At 50.5% G+C, this 17,541-nt stretch overlaps 1 protein-coding gene across 1 annotated transcript; it reads left to right on the top strand.

Moving 5' to 3' along the window:
• Nucleotides 1-104: 104 nt before the first annotated feature.
• On the top strand, nt 105-16,930 carry zmym2 (zinc finger, MYM-type 2). Its single transcript, XM_058082994.1, has 25 exons — nt 105-276; nt 4,444-5,043; nt 5,128-5,281; nt 5,356-5,509; nt 6,424-6,567; nt 6,682-6,844; nt 7,538-7,750; nt 8,472-8,622; nt 8,952-9,067; nt 9,170-9,295; nt 9,394-9,544; nt 9,621-9,793; nt 9,876-10,041; nt 10,141-10,169; nt 10,262-10,397; nt 10,495-10,616; nt 10,710-10,848; nt 10,939-11,070; nt 11,874-12,004; nt 12,118-12,289; nt 12,369-12,520; nt 13,875-13,989; nt 14,159-14,404; nt 14,465-14,570; nt 15,413-16,930. Exons 1-25 carry the CDS (start codon nt 262-264, stop codon nt 15,624-15,626), a joined length of 4,020 nt encoding a protein of 1,339 aa, XP_057938977.1. The 5' UTR covers nt 105-261; the 3' UTR covers nt 15,627-16,930.
• The last annotated feature ends 611 nt before the right edge of the window (nt 16,931-17,541 follow it).

The raw sequence follows: 17,541 nt of genomic DNA, 5'->3' as shown, positions 1-17,541 counted from the left end.
CATGTAAAGTGGCTAGTTGTGGGTTGTGCGCATGCGCTCCCCGGGATTAATGTCAAGGCACAAAAGTGGCGCTACACCGTCTCGAGCTCTACTCCGGTAAGACCAAATCACACCCAAATCTCGCTTTTATTCTCTCTCTGGCCGACCGTGGCAAAGTTTGGCCAACTTTTGTGACGTTTTGGGAAGACACCTCTCGCTATCCTAGTGCCATTAGTGGCGAGGAGCCCTTTTGACATCAGCAAAGAGTTGAATTTAAAAAAGATGTGTTCCCTTCCTGTGAGTGCTGCCGCCACTAGAGTATTGTTCATTTAGCTCCCTAATGGCGGACGCCAGGCAGTGCTGTTGTTTACCGCTGGGGGGTGGGTAGCGGCGGCGGTGTCGGTGCTGTTCTACATTTATGTTGTGTCTTGTGAATGCAGCGGAGTCGTGGCGAGGCTTTTGTCGGTACGGCAGTCGGGGCCCGCGATGCTTGTGTCGGCGAGGCTGCTTGTTTACCGCCGCATGACACAATTGAGCACAGTTCATGTGATATGTAACGCCATGGCGCCCCTAGCGGCGCCTTGCCGCCACTGTCGCTGATTGCGCCAGGATGGACTGAGCGTGGAGACTTAACTTTTCAATTAAAGGCCCGGCCTTACAGGTAAGGCCAAAATAACCTTTTAGCACTCAAGTGTGCACTCATCCTTCCATTATATGTGCGTGGGGGAGATTCGCGTGGAGTAGATATAAAAATGACAAAGTCAAACATCGTGTTGTCTCGCGCGTGTGGTGGGGGGGGACTTGCGTGGCTATTTGCATTCGCTTTTATTAGTACCCATTCGGTGCGATTTTACTTGCGATCATATGACTTGCATCGCCACAGTGGCGCAGTTAGCGTCCACGTCTCCTCCCTCCTCAATCTGCCGCTAAATCCACTCGCCGTTTTGCGGCAGGAAATGAAGGGAACGGAACAGACCACATCGGACCACGTTTCTGTGGACCCCCAACTTGGGAGCCCCACCCCCAATCCCCTTGCGGGGGGGGGGGGGGTGCACAGCTCAATAGCTCAAGCAAGCTGGTTGCGTGTGAAGTTTTGGACCTGGCCGTCGCAGCCAAGTTTGTTAGAGGGGGTGTTGGTTCGACAGCAGGAAGCGTTCAGGGCGGTCTAGGTGATCAAGGGCACGGTCAGGCAGTGTGGGAGGCGTGCTGATTTGGTAACGTTCCCCGGTAGAGGTCACAATACGCTGCTATGGTGCAGCCTTGCATTGGAAACGTTTGACGCACACATTTGCGTCTCTTTTGTGTGCTTGTGTGTTGTTTTTGCGCCACATGCGGCGATGTGCGCCATGTCTCCACCTTGTGGGCAGATGTGCAAATGACGTCACTGAGGCGTCGTGCGCAAACGTGCTGGCTTTGCGCCTAATGCGAGGTGACGATGAGCATGATGTTGATCTTGAGCTTCTTGCTGGTTGCACAAAGACACTGTACACCAAATGTACACCAAATGTACACCAAATGTACACCAAATGTACACCAAATGTACACCAAGTGTACACCAAGTGTACACCAAGTGTACACCAAGTGTACACCAAGTGTACACCAAGTGTACACCAAGTGTACACCAACTGTACACCAACTGTACACCATTACACCCCTCCCCATCCGCCAGCTGCCTACCTGGTGGTGACTTGGAAGGTTGTATGCATAATGTTCATTTCTGTCTCATTCACCTTTTAATGCACGTTGTCTTGTAGCCCTGCATTGCAGTGTGCGCACGCGTTGACCGTATCTCCTCACTTAGTGGCCAGGGATTTGATGTACTCAACTGCAGCGAGTACAGTGGCCACGAGGCGTAAGGCATTGACTCAGGTGGTAAAATGCAGTTACAATGACACAAAGACGTGCCATGCGCAACGAGGCAGGGTCGCAACAGCGTCATGCGATCGCTCCTCAACAGTTGCCAGAAACCGTTGGGAGCGAATATCCCGTTTGACAATGAGCAATGCCGTTGCATCGGTAGCGGCCTCTGGGATCGTTGGGAACCAACCATAAATGCTTCAGATGAATGGATTGTAGCGACAAGCACTGTAGCTTAGCATGACGAGAGTGGACATAAATAGCATTAGCAGCGTGCCAGATCGTCACCAGGAAGGCAGAGAATGAATACAGAGCCACCTATGCAGTCCCATTTAGTATCAGCATTTGGGACCAAATATGAAGCCAAAGGAAAAAGGGAGATGATGCTGTAGAGTAGTCAAATCTGTCCTGTGTGGGAGAACGTCAGAAGGTGCATTCAAGGACCTTCAGAGTGGGACTGCTTGCATGTTTCAACATTGCTAACTCCATATTTTGAAATAACATAATGGCCCTAATTTCCCAAATTGATTTTCCATTTGCATACAATTTGATGTAGTCATTTACTTATATTTTAAAGTTTTTTTTTATCATTTCATCATTTTCTCAAATGAAGGCCATACGGCAATGAATATTTTTGTAATCACACACGGTGCGTATTTCAGTACATACCTGCTGCTCATGGGGGTTTTGTTCCCAGCCTACCAGCAAATGGTAGCAATTGGTACGTCCACGAAAAAAACACACCTCCTGCTAGCTTGACATTTTCTTCCATTAGCAATAGAAGTGACAGTTGTAATTAGACTCGGCCCCCAAATGTATCACCATGATGATGATCGGTGGAACAGTCGAACAGTGTTGTGGGGCTGCCGCCACTTCACTCTGAAACGGCTAGCAGCAGTACGAGGGTCCTCCAAGGCGCGTCAACGTAATCCCCCGTGCTAGCCTGTTGTAAGTCCATGATGGCTGACCGTCATGGATGGCATTCACCTCACTGCAAGGTTACACTTTGCTATCTTACAGCAACTACGGTGCGTTCAAGGACCGCTTAACAATTGAGAAATCTCATCACCAGTGAAGCCTAAATTGGGAGTGGGGGGTGCACTCAGTGAAGCCTAAATTGGGAGTGATGGGTGCACCGGTAATCTATGTTTTCAAATGTACATTTAACTCTAGTTTGCTCACAGCTGGAGGTAAGAACCACAAACTAGTGGTACATTAATCCTAGAATATGGCAAATTTGATGGCATGACCGTGGAGGACCACGCCACCCGGGAGTGGTGGTCTGGCCCCAGGACTTTCTTTGTGGCTGACTTTATGTTTGGGGGCGCCGGCGTGGCGTTGCAGACATTTCTGGTGTCTGGTGGGGTTTGGTGTGTTGAGGGGTGATGTTTTTTTTCCCTCTCGCTCACAATCCACGCAGCTTGTTTACAGCACGTAGGAGAAAAGGAGTGCTTGATTTGCTCACTCCCACCTACAGCACAGTATGGCTAATCAGGCCTCATTGGAGCGTTGATGTTGTTACAGTTCCTCGTATGGGCCCAATAATTGCCGCTCTGATAGCCATCTTATTTTGACAGTAGTACATGTATGCTGTACATTTTGATTACAATTTCATGAACAATTGCCCCCAACTTGGGGTGAAATGTCAAACTCACTTTTGGCCCCGTAGTTTCCCAACCAGCAGGGCCCCCAATGCTGAATTTTGACCGGCTAATGACATAATGTGGTGAATGTGGTGATTGGCCTGCACTTCCTGTCACGTGGTCCCTGGGGAACTGTGGCCCATCACCTCTGCGCACCCTGGGAACTGAAGCGGACAGAAAAGAGGGACTATTCTCCTGGTCTCGTTTGGTCATCTGCTATTATGCCGCTTCTGGATGCTGAATCCTTCCCATCCCTAGTTCCGGTGCAGCTTTTTGTGGCTCTGGTGTGCGTTGTGGCATGGCTGTCCTGGTTGGGGTGGGACACACAGCCCCCTTGTGGTGTCACTAGTCCGGTGTTAGTAGAGCGACGCGGGCTGACGTGCACGTATCAGCCGACGCTGTAACCAGATGCAGAGCTTACAGAACGCGTCCCTGCGGTGATGTCGGTGGTGCTGGTGGGCCTTGCTGTCACCATGGCAACCAAGGTGTAGCTTCACGGGTTACTGAGGCAACAGGGAAATAAAAAAGGGCAAAAAAGAAGCTTCAGAGGGAGGGATGAGAGCGACAGCAGGTGAGAGGCGGCGCGTGCTACCTTGCGTGTCGGGTCAGGAGCAGGATTAGCAATGTTAGCGTGCGGTGGAGACATTATAGGTCTTCATTGCAAGCAGCCATTAGATGTTAACGCAAAGCCTATTGTCACTACTTTTATTTTGAAAGTGTGATAGGAAGTGCACGAGCTCGAGGCTCCTCTCTGGAACACAAATTTCCTTTTGGTTTGAGGGTTTCAGGTGAGGCGTGGATGAAGGTCCAAGCTTCAGCTGGTCTTGGTGTAGACCAGGAGGGCAAGGCCTTTTGTGGGCACGGCCCGTCTCGGGTCACCTGCTCTACCTGTCCAGCTGTCAGACTCCATAAAACCAAAGGCTGCTGCCGGGTGGCCTAATTGCCTTTTTGTTTGCGTTGCCAGGTGGTTGCCTTAGTGATGGATGGGGAGTTGGAACCAAACCCTGCTGTTGCAGAGGAGGCGGGGGAGCCAGAGGAGCACATGGATGCCACCCCTTCCCCTTGCCAGCAGGCCGCGCCCCCCATTGTGGTGGTTGCAGAGTCAGTTTCCATGGCAACAGACGAGGACGCTCCAAAGAAGGGCTGCACCGACGATGACGACGACGTGGTTCTGGTAGACGAGGAGGCACCCGAGCCACCGGCATCAACGTCTTCCCAAGACACGCCCATGTCCAAGGATCCAGAACCCCCCGCTGCCACCGCAGACATGTCTGCGGCGGCGACGCCTACGTCCAGCGGTGCGTCCGAGTCCTCGAACCCGGCTACGACTGAGCCCATCGTCATTGACGACGAGGAAGAGTCTGAGGAGAAGCAAGCCTCTTCTCCCTCAACCGCGCCCACTGGTGGCTCCTCCCCCGGCACCGTCAGCAGCACAGACCCAAATTCGGATATCCGGATCGCCAATGTCACAACGCTGGGTCAAAGAGGTGAAAAAGAAGCAGGTGCAGATGCCCAGGCGGACCTGATGATAACCTCTGTGACATCACTGCAGGGAGGAGCAGTGGTAAACACATGACTTTATTGTACACACGTGGAGATCTACCTTATCTGGAGTACACCCGAGGTAACGTGAGCACCTTGTCTCCAGGCAGGTGAAGGCCGGGCAGAGGAAAATGGTCTTCAGATTTGCAGCGCGTTCAGCTTGAGCACTGACAATGTGTCCGGAAAACCCAGCGCTTCCTTCAATCCTGGGCGAGGGTCGGCGGTGCAGAACGGGGACGCGGGGACGCACAACAGGACAGGTGGAGTCTCCGTTCTCCGTGTCTTGTTGTACTTTGTTTCATTTACCACTGACTCATTCTCTCCTTCCCTGCAGACTCCTGGATTTCCCAGTCGGCGTCAGTCCCTCGCAACCAAAAGCAGACAGGGGTGGACTCTCCTTCGCCTGCCACCTCCCTGCCCAAACCTCCAGGACAGTCTTCCTCCTCCTCACCAGGTTCCCAGCCACAACCCAGGACGGTGAAGGTGACCTTCATGAATGATAGTGACAGTAGTTTGTAGATTCGTGTTCATCGGAGGGCAGTGTCAAAATGAAGCTGTGGAGGGCCTACATAAGATCCGTGGTAGGGATGCTTTCATGCATCCATCCCAGCGATAGCGCCGGTTTCCATTAAAAACATGTGATCAGCGCCCATCACAAAAAGCAATGGCCGTGCGGTAGCAAATCCTCACCAACAACATGGCGCTTGTCACATTGAGCTCGCCACAGGCTAGGGCAATCCACGCCAGCCAAACCTTTCTTGCATCTTTGTTTACACGCTGCGCCTAGCTGTCACTGGCTGAACATCGGCAGCAGTTGGTTAGCTTACTTGCTACCACAGTAACATTCAATGCGGGTAGCTTGTCTTTGTCCCACAGGTAAGTGGACGGACTAACATCTTTGCTATCTTGTCATCATGCTAATGATGTATTGTCCTCCAAACACCATCGTGTGTCCAGCCTATCCTAACCTCGGTCCTATCCTCCTATCCGAGCTCGCCAGGTGATGTTGAGTAGCTCACAACGGGTCAAAGACGACTTGCCTCAACTCTTGGTTTTCTATTCTGTTGGAGCCGTTGACTGCAGACGTTCTGCCGTTTGTAATGACAAATGACCACAGAATGGCGTGAAGACAGCAGCTACTTTGGTTGAGTGGAGATCTGCTGGCTAAATTAGTGGCCGGACATAACTGTTCACTTTTTTAGGGATTGCCTATCTCCCCTGGGCCTTGGAATTGTCTGGTGCCCCTGACCACTGACAAAAATGTGCAGTTAATCCATGTGTCGGTATGGGCGCATCTCACTGGTGGACGATGGGAATCAGTAGCATCAAACCCTGGTGGGAGGGATGGGACGGTCGCTGGTGGTACAATACAAGAAACTGCTGTTGAATTCTTTCAGGTGACCTGTGCCAACTGTAAAAAGCCTCTCAAGAAAGGCCAGACTGCGTACCAACGTAAAGGCTCCACACACCTCTTCTGCTCCACCACCTGCCTATCCGCCTTCTCGCACAAACCCGCCCCCAAGAAAAGCTGCACCATGTGCAAAAAGTGAGTTTCTGCTGACTTCCAAGTTACCGAAAATGGATTTGTACTTTCAAGTTGCTGTTTTGGACTTTTGTTTGTCATTGCTAATGTTGTAGTGGCTGTCACTCTGCCCCCCAGGGACATCACAAACATGAAAGGTACCATCGTGGCTCAAGTAGACTCCAGCGAGTCCTTCCAGGAGTTCTGCAGCACCGGCTGCCTCGGCGCATATGAGAACAAGCAGAACCCGCCCAAGTCCAACCTCAAAACCAAATGTACTGTCTGCGGCAAGCTCACGGAGGTCAGTGCTCGTGACGTGGGGGTGCAAGGTGGAGTGACAAGCGGGCCTTGGATGCTCTGGATCACAGATGTCCTACTAGGAGCTCGCCAGCACATTTTGAGCAGCTTATCAATGGGTCAAATATGCGAACTGTTAAGTGTGGGTTGTGCTTGTCAGCATTTTATTAATATTCTGGCAAAACAAGCCTATTCAATGTTGAAATAATCCCAATAATTGTCACAAAATGGAGTAGCTATTTGTCTGGAGACATCCGATCCAGAAGCTCACGGAACGCTGCTAAATTCTCCTCTATTTTGGCTAGCTTTGTAGAGGCTAGCCCCTGCTTTATACCGCCGCTGTCACCTCTCAAGCACAAACACGACAGCTCCATCATTGGCATCTTCATGCTGCTGTCCGTCACTTCATTTGCATATAAAACAATTGTGCTTTACAGGGAACACACGCAGGACATCAATCGGTCATCTATTGAAATAAAATACAATACAAGAAATGTATGGGGGGATAAGTCTCGAATAGTCTAATGCTGCTCACCATAGGCCCCCTACAATTCATCCAAATAGTGCTTGCATGAAAATGGAATGACAGATTCCTGGTGGGATACATGATGGGCATCCGCCACCCTGCATCAGAATTTCTTTGCTGTTCTCAAGAATCGTAGTTGACATGAAATGAGTGACAAATCTGTGTGCGCAGATCCGCCACGAGGTCAGCTTCAAGACGGTGACCCACAAGATCTGCAGCGACATATGCTTCAACGTGTACCGCCGCGCCAACGGCTTGATCATGAACTGCTGCGAGCAGTGCGGCGACTACCTGCCCAGCCGGGTCTCGGCCAACCACTTCCTGCTGGTCGACGGCCAACAGAAACGCTTCTGCTGCCAGAACTGCATCAGGGACTACAAGCAGGTACTGTAGGCCTCCACTCTGGCCGCTCGCTTGGATTGTTTGTAGGTCCTTTTTTGCGCAACCGCACGCACCCTCTTCACAGACAATTCCCTGCTAGAGCTTGACAGGCAGACGGAAGAGCGACAATGTCTCAGCATGATCTGAAAGCATCCAATCCGATTGCTCCGTCTCAGCGGTGCTGGGGGAGGACCGTAGTTCCACGCCATCTGGGGATTGCCAGGATGTACTGTCATGGAACAACCATGCCATTTTCTGTCTGTGACAGTAGCTCAGCATCCTGGCACCGTTTCTCCATCTTTGATTCTAGCGTTTGGCTCTACGCTCAAGGAACGTCACCAACGACATGCTGGATAGTTTGCTAGTCGCCACAAGTCAAAGGCTGGATTGTAGTTGTTGCCTGGCAACACCAGCTCATTAGACCGTCGATGAGGTCTAGCGGAGGAAACCATCTTGATGTCTGTCATCACAACTGAAATGCATCGTATAGGCTCAACTGTAGGGACGAAGTGTGGAGTTCTCTTCTACTTGTTGGGAAGGTTTTCTACAAGTGTTTCTTCATCGTCTTTTCTCCATTTGTCAGCTCAGCTCCAATTTCTTTTCTAGTTAACGCCATAGGTCCAAAAATGTTCCTGCTGGGATGAAGCATTAAGATTCGGGGCCAATCAAGGGCTCCAGTCCAACCTCTGATTGAAACTGCTCGTTTTCGGCATCTGTGTCGCAGGCTCACAGTAAGCTAGCGAGCTGCTTGACTTGTAAAACGCTGATCAAGACGGGCGAAGTGGTGCTCGGCCTCGGAGCGGACGGCGCCATGGGCTCCTACTGCTCCGCCAACTGCATGAACAAGGCCAAGTTGTCAGCGGTGACCTACCACAGTGAGTAACCTAAAGCAAGGCACTTTAGGAAGTACGGCTATGGACCTACAACTGACCAAAACATAAGGTACACCCGCATCGCCATGCAAAGCAAAACTCTGTACACATGCCCACATACGTAGAGTAGCCAGACCGTACGCTAGATGGCGACGCCTCATGTCCATGTGCCAGTGGATGCAATACTAGTCTACTGCTCCACCCACCGAGACAAAGACACTGTATGACTGAGAAGAGGGCTCACTCCATTCCATAAAAAGGGTGTCATTTTCCTCTTTTGAGTAGCGGTCTGGGCACGGTCTAATGAGGTCAATGCATTGTCCCGTTTGCAGATGCGGAGCCCACGTGTCACTTCTGTAAGAGGAATTCTCTCCCTCAGTACCAAGCAACTCTGCCTGAGGGAAACGTGCTCAATTTCTGCAGCTCGCACTGCGTCACCAAGTTCCAGGTGGAGTCCGGATTCTGCCAATAATTCCAAAAAAATTCCCTCGTCCTGCATACCGGGAAAGAATCTTTAGAATCCTCAACGGGGTGTGGGATGTTGTTACAGAATACGACTCTTCAGACGGCCACTAATGGACAGACGCCACTCTCCACGGCCAACAGTGCTGTCCAGCTCAAGTGCAACTACTGTCGTGGAACCTTCAGCATGAAGCCCCAAACTCTGGAGTGGGAAGTGAGATGGGAATCCTTATGGGAGGACAGGGCTGTATTGTGACTTGACAAGAGGCACCGTGCCTCACGGTGGGTGTCTGTCCTTCCCCCCCCGTCCAGGATAAAATGTACCACTTCTGCAGCAAGGTGTGCTGTGATGACTACAAGAAGCTGCATTGCATCGTGACCCTCTGCGAGTACTGCCAGGAGGAGAAGACTCTGCACGACATGGTGAAGTTCTCAGGAGAGAAGAAGCCTTTTTGCAGCGAAGGTAGCGATGCATGTGCCGTATGCGGTTTAGGATTTGAAGTGAAAATCAGGTTTTCATGGATGTTCGTGTGCTCCAGGTTGCAAGCTGCTGTACAAGCAGGACTTCACCAAGCGTTTGGGCCTGAAGTGCGTCAGCTGTAACCACTGCAACCAGCTGTGCAAGAGAGCCGTGACGCGCCAGCTCGGCGGCATGACCCGTGATTTCTGCAGCGAGGAGTGCGGCAAGAAGTTTGACGACTGGTACCACAAGGTTTGTCCGCCACCGCTGCGTTTTATTTTTTGTTGAGTTTTTTTGCTTGAATGGTCCAAAAATGACCTTGTCTGGCCACCAGGCGGCAAGGTGCGACTGCTGCAAGGTGCAGGGGCAGCTGACAGAGTCTGTGATGTGGAGGTCAGAGTTGAAGCAATTCTGTGACCAGCAGTGTCTTCTGAGGTTCTACTGCCAGCAGAACGAGCCCATCATGGCCACGCAGAAAGGCCCGGAGAACAGCATCACGGGTAGGAGGACACACTCTCCTTCTGGTTGTTTTACCCCATGATGGGTGCTAGTCGCTCTGCCTTAAAGCAACTTGGACATGAGAGATTTTTGTCTTTCAGGAACTGAATTGCAAGGTTCCAAGCTTGGGGTAAGTCAGCGTTTTGGGTTCCACCTGCATTTGGTTAACACGGTCATATGGTCCGCTCTAAAACCTTAAAGGCTCTCTGTCCCGTGTTGCAGCTGGTGGGCCAGGGCACTTTCGCGGGCAGCGGCCTGATCAGGGACGTTAAAAACAAGGCGGTGCTTTGCAAGCCGCTCACCCTGACCAAGGCCACCTACTGCAAGCCACACATGCAGAGCAAACCCATCCAGACAGGTACACGCTCCGTGTCCACAATCATTTGGAATGCTTCCTCTAGTAAGTCACCTCATCATGGCATGTTTTAATTTCATAAATCCAAATTTGTCCTCAGATGTTGATGATGGTGTAAAGAGAGAGTATGTCCCTGTCCCCATACCCGTGCCCGTCTTCATCCCCATGCCCATGAACATGTACACCCAGGTCACGCCCACACCGCTCTCCATGCCTTTACCGGTAAGACCCCCTGTTCAGGAACCTTTACACTACCCATGCAGACAACAAATGAAGTCTTTGGTGACTAAGCACAACCTGTCCCGCCCCGGACAGCTTCCTGTGCCCTTCGTCCTGCCCACCACCCTGCAGGGGGCAGACCAGATGGTGCAAGCCATCAAGGAGCTGAAGGGCAATGTGCCCTCTGACCTTGCAGACACGGACCCGCGGGCTAAGATGGAGGAGCAGAAACCAGGTACCTTCACCAGTCCATAATGCCTCTTCTTGTTGGTTGTCCCCAGAAAACATAGACTCATGGAAGACCTTTCGGGATGTGACCTTTCAGATGTAAAGCTGGTGGAGGTGAAAAGTGAGCATGTGGCTGAGGAAGCCACCAGTAAGACCCTGGAGAAGGAGGAGGAAGACGAGGAGGGCAAATATGAACCTGATATGGACCTGGAGGCAGACTTTCCTCAAGGTGAATCGGTGCTTCACTGTGATTTATTTCAAATGTGCTTTTTGAGAAGCCACTTGAGATAAGGGATGGGTGCAGTATGTCCCAAAATCCATATTGTGCTATACATGGCAACCTTCTGATGCCTAGCCTACCGCTTGCTACATGCCAACATGGTAAGAATCATATTTACGTATCATCCTTCTGATGCCTTTATATTTGTATTTGACTTCATTTAGACGTTTCTATTCTTAAATGCTTAATTTAGGCAAAACAGCCATTTGTATGAAAATGCATCATTTGACCAATTTGTGGCGAGGGATGACGACATAGTTTGGACCTTTTATGATTACAAAACTAATCATACAGCATCATCTTCGGAAGAAAATTCATGTGCGAGCTGCAGAGGCTTGTTTTTAGTGACTAAAACATAGACTTCAGTGTGTGTATCAGTACTTTTTAAAACATTCCGAGTACATTCAACAATACCATGATATGGTATGCGGTTGTGATATGTGACGCGCTAAGTAACCAACCAAGTATATGGAAGGAAAATACCCATGCCAAAAAAACACCCATACATTCCTGCCGCAAGGTACGCTGGGTAGCTTGTGAATGAATGAGATGGCCCTTATTGATCTTATTGATCACTTATAGAGAAGTCCCAGCGACGTTGTGCAATCATCCGTCCATATACAGACGACATACTATACAGTGAGTGGACTGTATATGTGAGGCCCCGCTGCCAATGCTTTTCACCCGGGACTTGCTCACCCTGATGTACTGCTGACTCATTGATGCTGAGTCATCCTTGGTCTAATTGACAGCCTCTGCTTTAGACCCGCCTCCTGTCGCAGAGACGATGGACGAGGACCCGAGCTCGACTCTACCGCCAGTTCTGACAGAGGAAAGTGGGCAGGCAGACGAGTCCATACCCCGACCTCAGCCAAGGACACGAGTACGCACACCACAATTGTTCAATTGATCATAGCCTGAGCGCGCCACGCCTCGGGTTGCGGGTCCAAGCGCACACACCCACACGATGCTGTAATCGCCGTGTTTGTGTTGCAGGGCAGCAAAAGGCTGGCAGCGGAGGTGGGATTTGATCAAACCTCGCCCCCACCCTCCACGGCACATTCCCTGCCTCTTAAAGCTCGCTACGGCATCAACGCGTGGAAGCGCTGGGCGTTATCCGCTTCTGACCACACAGATGACCGAAACAAGGACAACGCCTCAGAAGCAGGTCCGTGGAACCTCACAGGATGGTTGGACGTCTTGACCAGCTTTTGTCCTGGCAGCTAACAGCCGTACGCGTGTTGCAGCTCCAGCGGCCCCACTCACCAGTAACTTGGCGTCGCTGAGTGCGGAGGAGCTAAACATGGCGTTGTCCCGCTTCGTCAGGGAGGCGTGCAGGCCCAGTGGGGAGCGCTACTCCCCCGACAGCATCCTCTACCTCTGCTTGGGCATCCAGCAGGTTGGTCATGGTTTTTACTTTGTTCAAGGGAATGCACAATTTGGCAAAAAATGTGAATCAACATGGATTATATTTTAGTAGTTTTGACACACGCACACGTTTAGGCCATGTCCTTACAGAAATCACACTTTCTATTATTATTATTATTATTATTATTATTATTATTATTATTATTATTATTATAAGACTCTACACCGCAGTGGCCTTTGTCACCTTCATGGAAGGAGAAACAAAGACAAAACAATCCATGTCTAAAACAATACCTTGGTGCACAGGGAGTTGGTTGGCCTGATGCTGAGGAGGAAGGTAGACGTACCGTGTGTCCAGGAGACCGGGTGGAAAGGTAGCAAGGCTAGAAGTTTAGGAGCAGGGTTCAACTTATTCTATCATGGTGGACATGGAAGAGAAATGGAGTAGGAGGAGTCGGTTAAGAAGGTCCTGGAGGTCAAAAGAGTGTCTGATAGGGGGATGAGTCTGAAGATAGAAGATAGTAGTACTGAAGATAGTATTGGCTTTAAGAATGTTCATAGAGAAGTCCAGAGAAGGTGTTTGTAGATGTGGAGAAAGCCTAGGACAGGGAAGACGGGGAAGATGTGCTGGAGGTGGCACTGATGCTGGAAGAGTGGAGGTTTGCCCTGGAAAGGAGAGGAATGAAGATTAGCCGCAGCAAGACGGAGTATATGTGTGGGAATGAGAGGGACCCGAGTGGAAGAGTCAGGTTACAGGGAGAAGAGATACAGAAGGTGGACAATTTGAAGTACTGTTCTGGTCAACAGTCCAGAAGAATGGAGATGGTGAAAAGGAGGTGAAGAAGCGTGTGCAGGCAGGATGGATATTTTTTTGCCTTCCTTGCCAAAGTCAAAAGAATTCCTGCCATTTTGGAGGCAGGAACCAAAGTTTGTGTGAGTGTTTCCCATAGGATACATTAGAGCGGTGCACAGCTCCGCCTCCTGCTCCGCCTCCTGCTCCACATGCTCCACATGCAGCACATGGCTGCACGCTTCATGGCTGCTGCTTCACGGCTGCTGTACTCTTTCTGTACCTGGGAGGCGGTGCCGAGACAACGTAAGAAAGTCCCTCCGGGGTTTTGGACATTGGGTCTGGGAGCAGGTTTGTGTAGCTTCCTGAACAGGGTTTCCTCATTTCATTTATTTTCGACGTGTTCTTCTAGATGTGGACTTTCTGTTGAATAGTTTTTTGGTTTAGTGTCCAATGATTTCAACTTCTTTTGCTGTTCACATCCTGACAAACGTGATGATGAATTAGGGATGAGGACACTTGGCTGTTGTGGCGTCCCTCTTCTATCGGAGCCTTTAAAATGAATGAATGAATAACGCAGCCTTTTCTTTTCAAGCATCTCCACACCAAAGGCCGAAAGGATGACCTCTTCAGTGACCTTTGCTACCAGCAGTTTGGGGAGGAACTCAATAAGGTCCTGAAGGACTGGAAGCCCAGTGTGCTTCCCGATGGTGAGTGGTACCCCCTTTACACGGAAAGTGTCCACTTGGGTGATGTGTAATTTGAATGATTGCAATGACTTACATAATCGCCTCCTGACACGCTTGGTCTATGAAGACAAGCACACAGCCAATAAGTCCAAAGTGTCAATCCATTTGGGTTGTACGCCGCCCCCTGCAGGCTCGCTGTGGGGTCGCGTGGAGGAGCAGAGCCTGTGGAGCAGCCGTCAGTTGGGGGAGGAGACCCCCGCCAGCCTGCTGCGCTCTCTGGTCTACCTGAACACCAAATATTTGGGCCTGCGCACCACCGAGCAGCACATGCGCCTGTCCTTCGCCAACGTCTACGGCCCGGACACGGTCCATCCTGTCCTGTCCAAGTCGACCAGCACCTGCATCCGCGTGCCTTCCGTCTCTCAGGATCACAATGGTGCGGCCTTCACTGCTGCACGTTTCTCCACTCCGCTTTGACCTTGGCATTGTCTTTCAGTCGTGAAGGAGTCTCGTAAGAGGAAGTTGGACCATCGGGAAGCTGAAGCAGGTGTCCCCGCCAGAAAGCACGAGCTTCACCTTTATGAGCTCTACAGATCCAAGTGGTACGTCTTTCACTCTTGTCATAAGATGGCCTCACATTATTCACCCATGTCAATGGTGAAATCACCAGTATTACGTCATCATTGGACACCTTTATTGGTGTTCCGGGATGCTAAAAGGAAGCAGACAGGCTATTTCCCAATAAGTACTACAACTTATTGCATACGGCACGACATGTGCCTTGAATACATTCATCATATCTAATATTAATATCTATTAATAGCATCGTTGTCCATAGCTAACCCATTAATTGCAGGTACTTGTATCTCCAATAAGTGGGGCTGTAAATCTTTGTGGTAAAGGATTGGATACGCACGTAGATGCGTGGGTTACCATGTGGTTCAAAGAGGATATACTATTATTGAGTTGTGGACTCCTATAGAGCAGCTACACAATAACCCACACAGCAAGCTAGGTCCCATGTCAAATCTTGGTTAGATTTGGTACCATTCCCTTTCGTTGATGTACACATCAATCTAACATTGTAAAATAAACAAGCCAGAAGTCCAGGCTGGTACTGGTGGATGCTGGTTCCTGTCTTGGTACTGGTGGATGCTGGTTCCTGTCTTGGTTTGACAATACATAATAATAATAATAATAATAATAATAATATGAATTCTATGGCTGCAATGCAGTGTCTTGCTTTGAAGGATCAGAGCTGCTTCTAGAAAGTCCTGTGATGAGAACGTCATGCTGTTCACATCCTGAAGCTCAGTGATGACTAGATCTTCTGAGGACTTGCTGTGCATCTTGTTCCCCATACGAGCAGCCATAGCCTTCATAGCATTTACCATGGCTGTCACCTCTCTTCCATTCCCCTCCAACCCATCTTTCCCCACCCCAGCCCGCCGTCGCTGCGGGAGAGCTCGGATGTCTTCTACGTTCAGCCCGATCCCACCTGCGACCCAGACGGGATGGTGTGGTTCACCTCCACGCCCGTGGAACCCCGAATGCTGGAGAGCCTCCTCGCCAGAGTCCTCCTGGTCCGGAACGTTTACATGGACACGCCACACTTGGAGGAGGAGGAGGAGGAGAAAGATGGAGCTGAGGGGGAGTAGTAACGAGTCTTCTTGGACCGGTAGATTGTTAGTAGATCCACAGGAGGGCGGTAGTGAGTAGCGTGTGTGCTCTTCCAACGTTTTGTCATGTAATCCGCCTTCATTCCTTCCACCACGACCCGCCACGTCCTCCTGGCGAGGGAACCACCTCTGCAGGGAAGCATGGAAGGACTGGGCTTCATATGGAGAAAGAGGGATGTGTGTTGCTGGGCTCTTCAAGGAAAAAAGCGTCTGTAGGACCCGGACCACCGCTCAGAAGACGCTTGGGCCTGAATTTGAATGCGGTGAGGTGATTGGCAGGGAACAGACAATCACCGCAACTTTGCCATGTCCTGTCGGCATCCCTCTTGCCGAGAAGTCATTGAACGCCACCCCAGATGCCATAGTGGCCCCCCTTTTCCAGCACCAGTTATCCAAAGCAACCCACATGAGTCGCGGTTGGAGACCACGAGACCATTTCAAAAGCAGCCACCGGGGGGCGTAACGCTAACTGTGGGCTTGCTACACATGCTAGCTAAGCTACGCTAACATGCTGCCTTCCTCCATTGATGTCCTGTAGCATTGTACACGCTGGCGGTCTTGGGCGGTCTGGAGGCATCTCCTGGAGGTCATGTGGACCGGGCTGGTCACAAAAGGGATGAAACACCCTGTTTTCTTTTGGATGATATTTATGTCCTCTTGCGTTGTTCTTGAAGGGGCTCCAAATTCACTCCTCACGAGCACAAGCAGCTCCTCCGCTTGAAGGAAGTGCTCATCTTTTGTTTCCCATTTGAAAAGCAGATTTGCTTTGAGCGTTAATTCATTGGTTGTCAGAAAGACGTTTCTCCTAAAACTAAACTCAGGTTTGCTTTCAAAAGATTTGCCATGGAATAGCTCCAGTTCCTATTACTTCCAGGCTCTGCTGGCTGGGATGATCCTGACGGCCGTTAAGGTAGAACTGATGACTTCTGGAGCATCTTTGGAGTTAACTGCAGAACCTCAGTGCCGCTCGGCCGCTCCTCGGCGGAGGACGTATGCATGAGATTCTGCTCTCTAGTCCGCTTGAACCTCTTACAGGGACACGGTCGGGTCGCTTCCTCAGTACCAGACTCAAATCAGAACCTTTAATAAGCGAGCCCCTTGGAGGCCACACCGCCGTAGAGGGCGAGGGCGGCGGTGTCGCCGGGCTCGGACTCGGGTCGGCACGTGTGAATGTGCCTCGTGTAAATAGTTGAACGTCTGACACGTCGGGAATGCGTGTGTGCGTGCGTGCGTGACTCCTCTGCTGGTGCGCTCGTGTTCAATAAATGATTTCTTTTTTCTAACCGCACGCCTCGCTGTCCTCTTTCCTGCGAGCAAGGATGGCGCCCGGTCCTGCCAAGAGCTCAACTTGTACTTTTGGAACGCCCATGTCTCACATGAGGGTTGCAGTCGCTGGGCTAAACTCCAAAAGGCCAGCTTTGCTGTAAAGGCATGAATGCCTGAATGCGATTCCACCAATGAGGAAGAAGACAACTTAAGAAATAGCAATCTGATCTTAAGGAGGTTCCTAAGCAGAGCTTCAAAATCACCTTACATGACATACACCAAAATACAGTAGTTACTGAGGAACTAGGCGCATCACTGTAGAGTAGTTACTGAGGAGCCAATGACCAGGATGCATCAATTTAGAGTAGTTACCAAGGAGCTAATGACAAAGATGCATCAATTTAGAGTAGTTACCAAGGAGCTAATGACAAAGATGCATCAATTTAGAGTAGTTACCAAGGAGCTAATTATCAATTTAGAGGGGCTACTGTCTGGATCTCGCCATGACAGAATGGGACAAGATCTGAGGTGGACCACCATAGAGGCGTTGCCCCAGAGGGCCCTGGTTTGGCTGCTGATCATCCCAAGACCCGTGGATGCTAGGTGACTGTACTCTGTATACTTCTAT

This window comes from Doryrhamphus excisus, chromosome 9 (assembly GCF_030265055.1).
Source record: "Doryrhamphus excisus isolate RoL2022-K1 chromosome 9, RoL_Dexc_1.0, whole genome shotgun sequence".
Classification (NCBI taxonomy): domain Eukaryota; kingdom Metazoa; phylum Chordata; class Actinopteri; order Syngnathiformes; family Syngnathidae; genus Doryrhamphus; species Doryrhamphus excisus.
This window is presented reverse-complemented; position numbering and strand designations above follow the sequence as displayed.

Excerpts from the sequence above, each read along its gene's own strand:
- zmym2 (XM_058082994.1), top strand. Across the intron at positions 5,282-5,355 it reads GGGGACGCACAACAGGACAG|ACTCCTGGATTTCCCAGTCG; the intron begins GTGGAGTCTCCG and ends CCTTCCCTGCAG. Across the intron at positions 5,510-6,423 it reads CCCAGGACGGTGAAGGTGAC|CTGTGCCAACTGTAAAAAGC; the intron begins CTTCATGAATGA and ends CTTTCAGGTGAC.